The 15,757-nt window shown below is 37.6% G+C and overlaps 1 protein-coding gene across 7 annotated transcripts in view; it reads right to left on the reverse strand.

The window, feature by feature from the left end:
- Window positions 1–9,463: 9,463 nt before the first annotated feature.
- The window catches only part of grin1a (glutamate receptor, ionotropic, N-methyl D-aspartate 1a), a 64,890-nt gene continuing 58,596 nt past the window's right edge, over window positions 9,464–15,757 (reverse strand). For 5 of the 7 annotated variants that reach the window (XM_038268303.1, XM_038268301.1, XM_038268298.1 and 2 more), the window contains one exon: window positions 9,464–11,316. In XM_038268303.1, the coding sequence (XP_038124231.1) occupies window positions 11,248–11,316 (69 nt within the window). In that variant the 3' untranslated portion in view covers window positions 9,464–11,247. The remainder of the gene's footprint in view (window positions 11,317–15,757) is intronic. The other 2 variants (XM_038268304.1, XM_038268302.1) reach the window with 1 other exon arrangement.

Below are 15,757 nucleotides of genomic sequence, written 5' to 3' on the forward strand. Positions count from 1 at the left end.
TCTGTTAAAGAAAATTTGGAGCCGTTCACCAAACGAACGTCCAATCAGCGTTGGCTTTGAGGCGTGTTGAGGTGTGACGCAACGAGAAGCACGACAGTTCAGTCTAAAGAACATGGCGGCTTCAGCCGATGAAACTAGCGTTAGCGTGGCTATCCAGCAAGTTTTATGGGAATTACAGAGTATTTGTTCACTGAAAGAAGAGCAAAACACTGCTCTGGAGGCTTTTCTCAGAGGAAAAGATGTTTTTGCTCTTCTCCCGACTGGTTTCAGCAAGAGTTTATTCTATCAATTGGCTTGTGCCTGGCTTGTGTTTGTGTTTTCGTCGTCGCTCTGTTAGTACGTCATATGCTTCATTGATCTGATTGGTTTATTTGGCCCATCTATCACCAACATAGGCCAATCAGCTAACCAGTATTTTCGCCCCTTCACAAAATTACTTCAACGGAAGGTTTCCAGATGGATATGCGGAGCAAATCCATCTGGCGGAGTCAGGTTACCGTTCAAGTCCACTCCTGAAAAAGCAAGTGACAATCCGCTCCCTTACTCCTCTGGGTCCAACGTATGTCTGCCTGTCCGCTCTCAAACGAGTTCCTTCTTCTCTGGATTAAACCCCCACAAACTGGATTCAAGGATAAACCAAGAGCCCCCCAAGAGTGAGTGCCTCTCCAGCAATATTCAAGTCTCAGTCTTTTTTTTTCACTGTCCCTGAACTGATCACTTTGATCTCTCCTTCAGAATTTCCGGTTCCAGTTCACCAGTCCGCTGAGTTCCAGCACTGTTTCCCCACTGAGTTTCAATCTCCATCAGTGTTTGCTAACCTACAATAAACCTGTTAAACTTTTACCCTTGGTCTCTGGGTGGTTCTCTGCATGTGGGTCAGATCTTTAAAGCCCATTATGCTACAAATATGTAACAGAAACATATTTTTATACAGATCTCTCTATCAATAAATCTACTTAAAACTAATAAAAAACCAAAGATCAATGTTAAATCAAACCTATAATGTAATAGTAATCAAACTTTATTTATTTCACATTGTAGAAATCTACCTCTGCATTTAACCCATCCCCTTGGGCAATGGCGTAACGACACAACTATTCCCACAGCACAAAATAGATTTTTAAATGTCATTTTTTCCCCGTTGCTTTGTTCACATCTCTTATTGTACTAAAACAACCTCAGCTGAAATTATTTGGACTCCACTAGATGGCTGACTGATACAGTAGCATGAGGTTTGCCACACCTTCTCACTCAGACAATGGCGTAACGACACAACAATAGGCCCATAAGCAACATTATCTGGGTGGGCCGCATATGAAGTACAACACAACATTCTTTTCAGGAATCAGCTTAAGTACCTCTTTTTGGTATCAATTGTCGCAACACATTGTACGTAATGGTTATGGTTTTAATCTACGCTCTGGATTACCCATAATTCCAAGTCATAGTGTAAAAAACAAAATACTCAAATACATTGTTCTTTTAAGATCTTTACATACATATTATATGCATGTGTTTTTTACCAACCGTCTAATGGTTGGTGAAAATGGTTGATCTAACTATACACAGATATTGACATAGTAATTAAAAGTACCACTGTCTGCTTTGCTATTGGTGTCGTATTTAAACGGCTCACCATAATTTTGAAATCTGCCATTGTGATGGGGTATAAATAAGGTCCGGTTAGCCTGTGAAGTATCAGGTGGATTTAAGAGGAATTTTTCGCACCATTACATCTTCAAAGAAAAAATGCACTATTTCACACCATTGTATCTTCAAAGAGGCTTTCTTAACTTATTAACTTCAAACCGCATGGTGTTAATATAGAAAAATATAATTTAAAAAAATATAATTAATGAAACCTTGGCAGTTAATTAATTGAACTTTAATTGGACTCCCAAAGTAAATATGTAAATGCACGGTAATGAACACTTTTTAAAATGGTATTCACTTCTTTTTTTTTTTTTAAGCGGAATTAATGTACATTTGAACCACATTTGCAGTGTATTTTGAATGCTTTTTTCCCCCTGCTTTTTTCTCACTTTAGTGTTGAAAACAAACAGCAACAACAACAATAACAAACAAAAAAAAAATATACCAAAACATTAGAAATGATCCCATGCCTAGCTTTCAGAAGAAAAAACTTAAAGCTATAGTGTGTAATACCGCTTCTCCCCCCCAACAGTACGGCGAGCGTTACGGGACAAAATGTCTTCCACGACGTCCGCATCACCTACCTTCTCAAGTGATGAGGTTTAATTACATAGATAATTTTACAGATAGTATTTCATTAGTCTGTGTAGGGTATAGATTTCATGTAGACTTTAGATAATAAATATACCCGTTATTTTTTCTACATCGTTGTGACGTTTTGGTGAGCTGCTTTGCATGGTGATATAAACAGACAAAGTAATTGTAGTCATTAGTTTAACAGCGAGATTGTGTTCGCTGGAAGAATATATATTCCCCGTTTACAGAGTCCAAGTCTTGTTTGTGGCACGGGGGTTACAAGGCAAGGAAGAGGAAGAGGGCGAGGAAGAGGGCAGAGAGGCCGGGGTGGGCGTGCAGCCAGGGCCAGGCGAGGGAGAGGTGCCAGTGGGGTGACTAGAGCAGAGGAGGAAAGGTCTCCAAAGGAGCCGGAGAGAAGTAACCGAGGTATATATCCAGAAAATTATTTTACAGAAAATTACTGAATCATTACCTGTGAAACGTCAGCGACGTTGCTGAATAAGTATACTGGAGAGTAACAGCATCATCACGCAGCATGTTATTGTAATGGGCAATCTCACAATCGCAAGTTTGTTGGCTCTGCGTTGCTGTAGCGCAAAGATGTCTGCCTCCATGGCTGCGAGACCCGCTCCTATGTAATTATAAATAACGAATTCTAAGGCAACGCAAATATTAAGGTTAAGAGGCTGAGCTCGTAGATGATGATAAATAACATAGTTATGTATAATATATTACATTTCTGACTGTATATCCCTGTAATTATTACACACTGTAGCTTTAAAGAGAATGAGTAATATCACATACAGGGGTTGGATTATATCATGTTTCGCACTGTGCTGTATGATATAACAGGCAGTGCATTAACATTTTCTCCAGGAGATGACTATCAATTTTAGCAAAATCTCAGGCTGTCATGATGGGTTCAGGGAGTAAAGCCCAAAATGCAGAACACACACGGGGAAACTGGGTAAAAGTCCAAAAGAGTTTATTAAAGCACAAACATGGATATGACACGGGAACTGGTTCAAACTGGGGAGCGGGTTCACTGGAGATAGTACTGGGACTGGAGACTGTTGATTAGCAACAACAGGGGAAAATCCATGTGGGAACCTATAGGGGAACTACTCGAAGAAGTCTTCAGGTTACATCCACGTAGGGATCTTCGGGTTGGCTCACCAGGGCAGATTAGCAGGTTGGGCTTTCCAAGAGCTTCTTGGCTTGAGACTGGTTTCCTGTGACGCAGCTCTCCCAGAGCTGCAGACCAGAGATTGGGTTCCAGAGAGGGGGCTCTCCCTGAGCTTCACAAGGAGACAGGAGGTTAAGCTCATCCAGAGCTTTCACGAAGAGACAGGAGGTTAAGCTCATCCAGAGCTTTCACGAGAGACAGGATTCCTGTGAGGCAGAGACAAGGAAGATATTAGAATCTGGTCTAGACCTAGGAACAACCAAGACTCAGTCAATAGCAGAAGGTTCAGGAAGCTAACCAACTAAGATCAACACTGCGGCGTGGAATCAAGGTCAGGCAGGAGCTTATAAAGGAGAGGTCTTCTAATGAGAGGATTAGGAACAGGTGTGCAGGAAGGTTCCAGCTCCAGAAGACCCACGGCGCACTCTGCTGGAGACAGAGGGTAAACTCCAGATCCCCACAGTAACTCCAACCCTAAGGGAAAAACAAAGAGAGCAGAGGAGGATCCTCTGCGCCCTCTGGTGGGCAATCCTGAGGATCCCAACACAGGCTTTGGTTAGCCCATGTTAAAGCACTGCATAAAACATAGACATACAGTAGGGGGTGGTTCACAGTATTCATTGCATGAGGTCCAAGATAATCTGTAAACCCTGTGCAAATAGTTCTTTATTCTAACAGCATTTATAAGATGAGTCTTACCTCTGTATTACACACCCCATTATTGAATTTTATTCATTGTAATGTTTTTTTATTTTTCTTCATGATATATAAAACAGTTAATTTTGTTTATTTTAAAAACATAACATTTTGTGTGGAAGAATATGCAGTATAATTTATCCTTTTTTCTTGTTGTTGTATTACAGCTCTTTTCAAATCCTTGATGTTGTGAAGTTATTTTGGAAATAAAGAGAGACCACGGAGTATTTGTGCTCAGGGCCTCCAGAAGTCTAGCACCACCACTGATCTTACCCTTTATCTGAAATATGCAAAAGGACTTTTTGCAGCATCAGGTTCTCCTTGGATGCTGTAATTCCAGCTTACTGAGTCTGACCTCTGTTTCCTTGTATAGTGGAGAACTCTGCTGGAGTTAATTTTATTTTCCTCTGCTTTTCTGATAAGCAGCCACATGAATGCATGCCAAGCATTCAGCATCAAAGAGACAGGTTTCATTTGATGTGATTTTTTCCCCCTTGTTTATCTCCCTTTAAATGAACGTTTTCCACAGTTATGAGTTACCCTCTTCACATCAAAGTGGCAATTGGTTTTTATAATTTATTAATAAGTACAGTGACATTATACAGGCTGTGGGCTCTGACCTTTGGTAATACTCCTACAGTACATTTGATGAACTGGTCTTTGGGAATACAGTTTTCAGTCTTCTTGATACATTTCTGTATATCCACACTTGTGTTTTAGTATGAATTGTCTCGACTTATGTTTTCCAGAAAACACAAACCTCCTTTTGTTGTCACCTGTTTTTACAAGCTGAGCAGGTCAATGACAAAGAGGTTTTTTACATCAGTCATTAATCCTGTCTAAGTGTTTTAAAATCACAACACTCCACTGTCATGCACACCTGTTAGCCTCCCTTTACTGTCTTTGGGATTTTCTGCAGCAGGTCGACTAAGCCTCTGTGGTTCGTGAGGCTTTTATCTCAGCAGGGATTGTTAGTTAAAAGCACACAGTGGTGTGATGTCCCATGAAAGGGTTAGAAACATCAGGAGTGTCTTTGAACTTTCAATAGCTTCCGTTTTGTTCTGTTTTCAGACCCGATAAAACATCAGGCTGACGCTTCATATATAGATATCCAAACCAACATTACACCTCGCTTAAACAAGGCTAATATACCTGTCTGTCTGTCTGTCTGTCTGTCCATTCATCACCACTACCACACCAAAATTATTTATTGATTTTAAAATATAAAACAATTGTCATAATATCCTGGGGAAGGTTCTCAGTCATCCATGTCAAAGTCATTCCAAAAAGAATGAAAAACAGTCCACTGGACTTGGTTTCGAAGTTTGAAGACATTTTGCTTCCCATCCAGGAAGCTTTTTCATTTCAAAATGTCAGGATTAGCATTGAGTTCGAGATTTAAATCAGTAGCTCAACAAAGCCTTGTTTTTCTGTTAAATACATGCTAATTGGAACAGGTGAAGGGGTCCACCCCTTTGGAATGGGGGTCAATTGGCTTCTTTTGTTAGACTGCAATACCCCATACCCGTCTAAGTGTCTTAAAGGTCGGTCGTTAAAGGGGATTGTTGAATTGGCTGAAAAGACGAGGTCTCCACTGTCATGTACAGGTGTGCAGCTGTAATGATAACAGAAAGGGATTAACTCAATAGCTGCATTGTAAGTTTTTGAAAGCTGGAACCTGAGTCCACCCCCTCTGTTTAAGGTTGCTTTTTCTTTCTTAACATAGATGGCTTCGTCCACACCCCTCTGAAACCACCTATTTTCTTTATTCAGAATGTGAACATTCTGGTCCTCAAAAGAATTCCCTTTGTCCATAAGGTGTAGATCAGGGGTGCTCAAGTCCAGTCCTCAAGAGATACTGTCCAACAACTATTTGATCCAACCATTTTTTACACACCTGAATCAAATGAGCGGCTCGTTACCATGCCTCTGCTAAATGAGGGGATTGAGGTTTTAGATTCAGGTGTTCTAGAGAAGAGATGCATCTAAAATTTACAGAATGGTAGCTCTTGAGGACTGGATTTGAGCAGCCCTGGTGTAGATGTACCACAGAGTCTTGTCCAGAGGAGGTCGCTCTTCTGTATTTGGCCATGCGTTTGTCGAGTGGTTGTTTGGTTTCTCCAATATAAAGATCAAAACATTCCTTGCTGCATTGAACTGCATATAGCACTCCACTCATATTTGGTTTGGGGGTTTTGTCCTTAGGATGCACTAGCCTCTGTCTAAGGGTCTTGTTATGTTTGAAATGTGCTATTATTTATTGTTTGGAGAGAATCCTCTTGAGTTTTTCAGAGACTCCGGCAACATATGGGATAGAGATGTTTTTGCGCTTGATCTTCTCACCGTTATGTTCTGCTGCGCACTGTTAAAAAAGTAAATGGCAATTGTTGTTCTAACACACAATTGTATTGTAATCCGACTCAGAAATATAAATTTGACATCTAACAAATAAATACACGTTTGCCCAACTCAAATTCTCAGAAGTTGGTTTAACAAGGAGTTTTAAATCGCCTATACAAGATTTTTTGAGTTCCCTCAACTGTAAACTCATGGGCATGCGCACTGCTTATGTTCATGGACACACCCACTACGGTACGGGGTTTCCTATCCCTTTCTTCAAGGGCACAGCCTTTTTCCCTCGTGTTTGAGAAGATTGGCGGACATTGTGATTTTATGCATCTGGAGAACCATGGAGGAACAACCCTGGGACCTCACCAGTTTTCTGAATCTTTTCTTTCCCCGGTGAGTGCTGCAAAGTACAGACAGTTAGCGGTTAGCTCCGTGAGTTAGCATTCCCTTGTGGTGTATTGCCACCGAGTTGAAGCATGAGTTCACATGTTTTTCACGTTCTGATGAAAGGAAAAGCCGCGCACGTGCGCGTTTATAATGCGCATGTGCGCATGCGTGTTTGTGCCGCGCATGTGCGGGTGAGTGTTTATGCATAGAGAAAAGAGTGTGCCTGTTATTTTCATTGTACAAATGAAAAGAGACATTAAGTTGAGTGTAATAACTTATGAAATTTCTAAATTGTTTTATGTAGTGCAGTGTTGTTGCACTCAGGCACAGAATATTACAAGACTACATTATTTTACTTTCTTAATCCGATGTGGGTATTTACTGTTATTTACATTATTTACATGTGGATTTTTTGCTTTCATGATTTTATTTGCTTTACAAGAAAAACAGTGACATTAACAGTTTATATGTTAACCCTGTAATGCAGCAGTTAATTCGTAATGAGTTAGAAAAGTTACATTACACACTGAAATTTATCATACTTGGAGAGATATAAACTGTACAGTTAAGAACAAGAAGTGAATGGATTTAACTAAGCCCTGTTGTGCTATGCAGGCAGGGTTTTTTGGATACCCTGGATTCTGGATTCTCTCCTTAAATGGAGATGGCGAGCCAACCGTGTGAACATCTGGATTTGGACTGAGGAGAAGGATTTGGACTGAAGAGGACTTTCTTTTTTTGCATTCATCGTCCTGTCGGAGTGGTAGGACTAAAAAGAAAAACTCAGAGATAAAAAGGGAAAACCTTTTTCTTTTTCCGTTGGGAAACAAGACATTTTATTTCTTTTTTTTTTTTTAAAGGGTGCATCCAATTTAAAGAGACTACAATTGAAAAAAACAAACTGAAGGCCGTCCAAATTTGTAAAACTGTTATTTTTTCATATATGTTAATACACTTACTTCACAAAAAATTACCTGTGTGTTTTCCTCTTACTAAAATGGTGTCTTACTGTTTTTTCCCTCATCATCACTCTTACGAATCTAGAACATTCTGGTCCAGTGTCAGGTTACTTTGATCTGTGCAGTTAAGATTATGTTGTTGAACATGGTTTTATACTGTATCTATTGATACAATGTTTGACTTGAAGCAATAAAAATGTTGTATTAACATAATTTTTTGTGTGATGAATGATTGGTAGTGAAGACGATTGGTAGGACTAAAAAAACTGAGTATATAGAACTCAACTTGCAGATAACACTACAAAATCTGAGTTTGTAGAACTCAAAATCTATATGTCAAACTCATAAAACAAAGTTGATAGAACTCAGAACTTAAAGGTGAAACTCAAAAACCTAAGTTGGTAGAACTCAAAATTTCTATGTAACACTCCAAAAACCTAAGTTGGCAGAACTCAAAAATCTTTGTAAACTCAACCACAGTGAATTTAAGTAAGGAAAACTCAAAAAACCAAATGCATCACGTTGCCTAGAAAATTTAAGTTCTGTCAACCTCTATTTTTTTTTCAGTGCGTGTCTTTTGGAATTTCTTGCTGATTTGACAAACGCCCAGTTTGGGTATCCACAGGTTTGAAGAGCATCTTTGATGTGTTTCTGTTCTTTGTGATTCCCTTCTGTTTTTGTAGGGACATCAGTGTGATGTTGTAAGTTTCTGATGACTGAAAGTTTGTGTCCCAGAGGGTAGTGTGAGTCAAAAAGAAGGTATCGGTCTGTGTGAGTGGATTGAACCTTACAACATCATGCTGAGCAGATGGACTATCTTCTGGATAGTCCTGCCTTCCTTCATCTGCTTGGATCTGTTCGTCATCCAGTCCTGCAGTCTTCAAGGCTTCAGCGTCTGGAACTCTCTGGGCAGCGTTCGCCGTGTGATGTTGGCAGCCATTTGGCTGGAATTCCCCCATTCCTCTGGGCACATACTGAATTTTAAGAACAGGTTAGTGACTCATGTGTTCGTTATCCTCCGTCACATTTACATGGTCACTAACCTGAGTTTTCCCTCTGCAGAGGTTCCTGCCTTTAATCAATTCATTTTTAATAAATGCCTTTGAGAAATCAGTCTGTCTGTTTGCCTTGAATTCTGTGTCCTATGTTCTGAGCCTTTACAGTCGGCTCCTTTGTCAGTCATTTCACAAGTAATAAAGAAGATTGTCTGATCAGTGCTTAAGCACCTGCATAACGTTAATATATATTTAGTTTCAGTGAATCATGTAATAATCATGTAATTTTGGATTCAAGCCAGATTCTAACAAATATCTATATTATTTAAAAGATAAACTTCATATAAATCACTGTTTTTTAACTGTATGAACTTATTGTGAAATTATTATTATGATTTCATATGTTGGATGTTGTGTAATGCATAACTGGGGATTCAAACATTTCATCACTCTCCAATGACTCTTGATTGTGTTTCCTCTTAAAATCTTCAAGTCTGAACATGATTCAAAAGCAAAATTTCCAAACAAAAAAAAAGATAGAAGTTTAAAAAATGAAAAAAAGGACACATTTGCACAGTCAGGAATTGAGCCCTTTAGAATGCTTCCTGTAATTTGCTCTCAATCTAAGTTCTGACTGCACACAAACCCGAAACGAAAAGGGGTTAGACTTTTCAGTGTCAGCATACTTTATTTACAGCAATAAAAACGATGGTTTAAACAATATCTTGACTGGAAAATGTAGGAAAGAACAACCAGTTCTTGCTATAACGGTTTCCTTGTGCATGTTTGTACACGTTCGTGAGTCAGTACATGCCTGTGTTACAAAACTCCTGTGAGTTTATAACTGTAGTATCAGACATTCTCTGCTGCAGGCGCAGCACAAGTGCAGCTTAACCTCCTTACCTATGTACATGGCATAAAAATGAAGTGCTTCCTCATACAGCTCCGTCAACTTTACATTTCAATATCATGTATCCAGAAACAAACAAAAGCAATATGTTATGCTATTGATACAGAAGCATGCAGGGTCTTAAATGAGACAGTAATAAGCTTTGTGAGTCTATTATAAAGTAAAATAAGATGATATCTGGGGTACAAAGTCAGCATGTCTGGGAGACACTTTTGGGGCTTTACTGTAGTTTCCTAGTAATTCAGCTTGTTATTAGGAAAACTTTATAATGGAGACCCCTCAGCATAAAGTGCAAAGCAGTGACAGACACTAAAGATTGTGTCAGCCTGTAGACAGCAGATGTTTCTCATCTCCAGAAAATGGGAAACGGCTCGTTTTTGCAGCTAACCAAGAAGTGCACAGGAGATTTCAACTCACTCTGGTCCCTTCATGCAAAAATTCTCTGAGGTTTTGCACAAAAGGCTGAGTGCTGGTTGGGTGAAAAACGTGGCCCTTTGATGCAACCCCTTTCAAAGCCGGAAATGAGAAAGACTGCAGCTGCAGGAGAGAGGAAGAGAGAGGGTGTCTAAGCACATAAAACACCATTTTGTTTTTTATTAATGCTCTTTATATCCTAATATGGTCTCCTTCAATTTATATATATTAATAAACATTTTGTCAAAAGTAGAATTAAATAGCTGAAGCTTTTGCTAACATTTAAAATAATTGCTTGGGCAAGTAAGTGCAAAATGAAGAATGCTAACATTTAAAGAATTGATCTAAATGTTGCCTTAATCATTATCATCATTCAAATACATAAAGCCTTAAAATTTTTTTACAAGCACAAACATGCTTTCATTTTCACCAGAAGACATTAGAAGCCATATGCTTGTTTTAAGTGCCATTATTACCGTTAAAATCACTAAAAACATTTAAAGTGTCGATAAAAACTCATATATAGTTTCTTTTAAAAATAATTTATCTCTAGCACTTTTAGTATTGCACTATAAGAATTTAGGAAACGCTTGATTCTTCTGCTCTATATTAGCCTTAATCGCAAGAGAAATACCTGTAAAATATTTGCATTAAACAAATTTTTATCCCTAAAATGAACCAAACTACACCCGGTCCTCTAAAACCTATTCAGCTGCTCAGCAGGTTGTTTAAAATGAAACACCAAACATTATGTTTATGTGAGTAAAAGGACAAAACAAGGCTAAGTAAGTCAAGTTAATAATATACAGAAGGAAAAGATTGTATATGTAGGTAAGATGGGTTCTTCGGTGCATGCTCAGCCATCCTAAAAACATCTAAGACTGGAAAGATAATCCTGTTTTTATATTTTTTAAAAAGGTGCAAAGTTCAGGGTCTTCGGCTGCTTCTTCAGCAGAGGCTTTTTTTTCAGAGCTCAACAGCTTCAGATTTCGAAGGGAAACATGGAGTCTTCCTCGTTTGATTAACCTTCTTCCATATCATCCTGATTCCTCTCTCCTTCTCGAACGGACCTCAGTGTCGTTCTCTTTTCTTTCTCTCTCTCTCTCTCTCTCTCTTTTTGTTTTACACCACAGTGCTGACTGATGGGTCAGACAAGTTGAGCTGCCCAGTGGCGTCAGTGGGTGGGTACTGCTGCAAAGGTGAAGGAAAAATGGAAGCAAAAGATGACAAGAGACACACAAAACGGAGTCATTTAGTAAGAGAAGGGGAACAGTTCAGCATTTTTCTACCTTATCTTTTATAATAGGGGAGCAGGAGGAAATTAACCCATCTCAGGTAGAATCACACTGGCTTGATCAGAATAAAGTGACAGAATAACACAAAGTACAGCATATTCTTTAAGCTGAATGAAAAGAATTGATTTTTTTTTATCTGCTTTTACAAATAAAGCTAGAAAAGTGTGGCATGGACTTGTATTAACACCCCTTGACTATGATACCCCTAAGTAAAATCTATTTAAACAGGTTTGCCGATTGTCCAATCAGAAATGAAGTACAAATAAAACAAATAAATGGATATTCCACAGCCTTTATTTTTGGGGGGTTATTTTATTTTAATAACAATATATATGTACTGTAAAGATTTGATATTTATCCTCTGGGCTGTAATGTTGCTGAAACTGATGGTATGGGTGCAGAAACCTCTCATATTATGTATAGAAAACTTGAGATAAAGCCAGAAAAGCAGCAATAGCCTGCTGGCAAAAAAAAGTCATCTTTTTTTTTGAAAATAAATATTTACCTGCTAACTAAAGGCTTAAGAGTGTAATATGGAGCTGAAAGTGATCTGTTTGCTGTATAAGCATGATTATTAACCTGGTACAGCATTTATTTTAATGGCAATGAAACACGTGACATTAAAGGAAAATAGTGAATTCAGTGTGATCTATTTTTACATTTTTGAAAATTGGTCCCGGCACAAAAAAGTGCAACTTTCAGTTTTATATCACAGCATCTCATTATTTACCTTATTTTACTATTTCCTGATGTGGAGACGTGGGATGGTTAAAACCGTTACAGTCCAAATATATTGGCAAAAACAAAACAAAACTAATAAATCATGAATCAAGTTTATCCTCATCGAAATAAATATATAAAATGAAAAGATGAGGACTCAGGACATTAATATTAGGACACAGCCATATTCTCCAAAAATTTCTCTTTCCTTAGATTTTCGTAAAAACAATCTTCCTGGTGATAAGTGTTGGAAGGAAGATGAAATAAATTAAAGGCATTTTTTTTTCCAGAAAAGCCTGTATATAGCCTGCATGCAGAAGTTCCCCTACCAGCATTGCAAAACACATAACCATACAAGCAGGTCTTCATTTGAATAAAGCTGTATCTTTGTGATACAAATTCATTATCTGTTTATCATCTGTTTTAAGACTTTAAAGTTAAGAAAGGCGATTGATTTGTCATTGAATTTTTATTCAATATTCTCTATTGGGTATCAATTTAAAGGGGGGAAAAAAACATACAGATGCCACAATTTACCTTTTTTTGTAATGTTTAATATTTCTTCCAAACAGAAACTATGAACCAGTCTATGTTTGGCTACATTAAAAAAGTTTTTAAAATGCAAACAGAAACTTGTGGTGATAGTCTGACAAAATGTATCAAAGGTTTCAAGAAGTATTAACACTTTTGCAACGCAATCTATCACCCTGATTTTCCCTTTAGCTGTCTGATTTTGTCTGAAATGGGTTAGTTAGGAGCAGACGAGAACCTGGATAACAGCTGGTTTAATACGACTTTTATCCTTTAGCCCCAGGTTCATGACTGGGAGACAGATCAAACATACTTCTCTTTATCTGTGTCGTTATTTCATGGCTGCAGAAAAAGCCGAGTGTCTAATTTTAGCAGCTTAGAAGAAACAGATTAATTATTGACAGATTTCAAGTGCTGTTGCGTCAGATACTTTCGCCTGGTCCGTCCTTTACTGCTCTGACTTCTATTACAGCGTTATAAAAAGCTGAGAGGGGAAACAAGATCCCATTGTAATGTATAATCTGTGGAGGTGTTAGGAAAATAACAAGTTTCTCTGGAATTTTGTCTTGTTTTGGAGCAATGTGAGCGTGAAAGGAAGTTGTGCGCTAAACACAAACTGCATCATAATCCCAATAGTCACACTCATCGTTCCCGAAAAACAATTTTTATCTGTAGATTAACAGCAAAACAAAGTAAATGAGGGAAGATGTGCCCGTCTCATGTTTACTTATCATATTTATTATTCAGGCTGATTAAGTTGCTTAACTGCTCCTTACCTTGAGCTAATAAAGAGGATATATCCCAGCGATTCATCTTATTATGCAGCTAACATGCTAACAGAAAGAGCAACATCCAGACTTAAGCATTAAACAACACTGTGCAAAATTAAGAAACTCTTATATTTTGCTTTAGAGAAGCAAAACTTGATATTCCTGATTATATTGGGCAAAAGTTTTTCAGGCTAAGATGTTTATTCCTTCAGAATTTAGCAGTTTTTTTTCACTATTGATTTAAAAGACTTGAAATTGTGTTGTTTGATTAATTGAAACATGCTTAGCCTGGAAAAAATTGAAATTTTATTTGGCCTAGATACATTTCAAAAGCTCTTTTGATATAATTTTCAAAGAAAATATCAACATCTTCACACCATCCATCCATTCTTTCATGTTTCTTAATGTTCACCAATCAATTCCAGCAGACAGTCAATCCAATCATTTCATGCGATATTATAATGCATACGCTGTCACCTTTTTGAGTCAACCTATTTAGCTTTTTTTCCCCGGTTTTTTTTGTTTTACAATAGAAACAAAATTAGGTCTTTAGGTGCCGGTGACAAAGTACCTGACAACCTAAGCTGACATTTTATCAGTATTTCTGTCATGTTTCAACGCAACATGGAACCTTTTTTATGTCTGAGTAGTTTTGCAATACCTTAATAAAAAATATTAACTTTTTTTTTTGAGGTAGTGAACATAAAAGTGAATCAAAAAGAAGCCAAAGGGCCCCAAATAAATCAGAAAAAAAAACACTGATTAGATGAGCTTTAAAATGTTACAAGGATATCTGGCTCCTCAGAAGCAGAATATAAAGAAGTAATTCGATTTGAAACTTTTGCACTGCATTGTGTGTTACTTAGTGTGGATGTTTCTCATCCCCTTGACCCAGTTGCATCATCATATAGCTTACAGCCCCTATTTATTTTCATTATAGCTTTTATTCACTTGAGGGCTTTAATTTAAGGAACACGCCCCACTGGGGTCAAGTGGACCAGTAAAATAAGACACTTTACTGACATCACAAGCACAGGTAAGGTTTATAGGGCTACTTATTCAAAAGGACAATCTACACACTGTTTCTACTGTTACTACTGCTACGACAGTTAAAGGAAGTTGGCATGCTTGCAGAGGAAGAGAGGAGCGGTGTGGCATGTGGGTGAGGGACACTGACACTTAAGTCCATTGATATCCATTAATATAAAAAAGAAGAACATTGATATAAAATCAAAATAATGGTCAACGACTGAAGATGGTTGGTCTTTGCATTAGAAGTACTTTTTAAAATGTAACTATCCTGTTTTTTCACTTAGGACATTTTTCCCCAAACAGTACTCCAACATTAAAACCTTAAACCTTAAGCAGACCAATTACCAAAAGAAATTAAAATCCTCTTTTCTTGAGACAAAACAAACTAATTTAGGAAAATGTCAAAGAAGAATAAATGCTGCTTGCTTCGGTTGATAAGCAGCCATGATAGAAGAAAAAGGAGATAAGAAATGCAAAAGAAAAGATATATTTAAACCAACTTTTAGAATTTCATTAGCATAAAGTAGCTGCTGCAATACAATTGCCTTGATAAACACCCAAAATAAAATGTCAGAGTGGAAACCTGCTTTTATTCTTGCATTGATCAATACAAGTGCTGAGGGGGAGAAGCTGCATTTAACTTCAGGATCAATACTTTAGATGTGTTCCAAACACGAAGTTGGAGCTCAAGTGTGAATAAATGCAAAACACTGTAAACTCTGAATTGTTCAAGCATATGCTTTGGGTGAATTGGCTAGTTGTTCACTATTTAGTGCACTACACAGTGAGTCATCCATTTTCTAAGGGGTGTTAAAGTTGTTATAATCACGGGTGGCATGAGCTAAAAAAATAGGTAAATAGATAAATGTGGGAAATAGCACTACTGTCAAATAACCGGTACATTAGAAATCCATCTGTTGGTATAGACAAAGCAGTAATAGACTGTCCCTCATTGCTCATAATAGATCAAAATGTGCTGCGCGATGTACTGTAGCCTATCCAATAGTTTGGTGGTACTATATGTCAATGCTAATGCAAGCATAAACTTTAATGTACATTATGTAGTGCAAAAAGGTTTTTATTTAGGTTTATATGCAAAATGATGCAGTGCTGTCTAAACTAACAGTGCCACATTAGCAGTAATATTACGATGCTTAAGCAAATCTTTAATTAAAACTAGAACAATCAACATTTTGCATTTCTAAATGTGCAGAATAGCAAGAGATTCATAATTTTTTATATTTAGACTTGAAAACATTTATTAGGCACAAGCGTTCAATTGCA

Source organism: Cyprinodon tularosa, unplaced genomic scaffold (genome assembly GCF_016077235.1).
Source record: "Cyprinodon tularosa strain WSP-4 unplaced genomic scaffold, ASM1607723v1 ctg7, whole genome shotgun sequence".
NCBI classification, from domain to species: domain Eukaryota; kingdom Metazoa; phylum Chordata; class Actinopteri; order Cyprinodontiformes; family Cyprinodontidae; genus Cyprinodon; species Cyprinodon tularosa.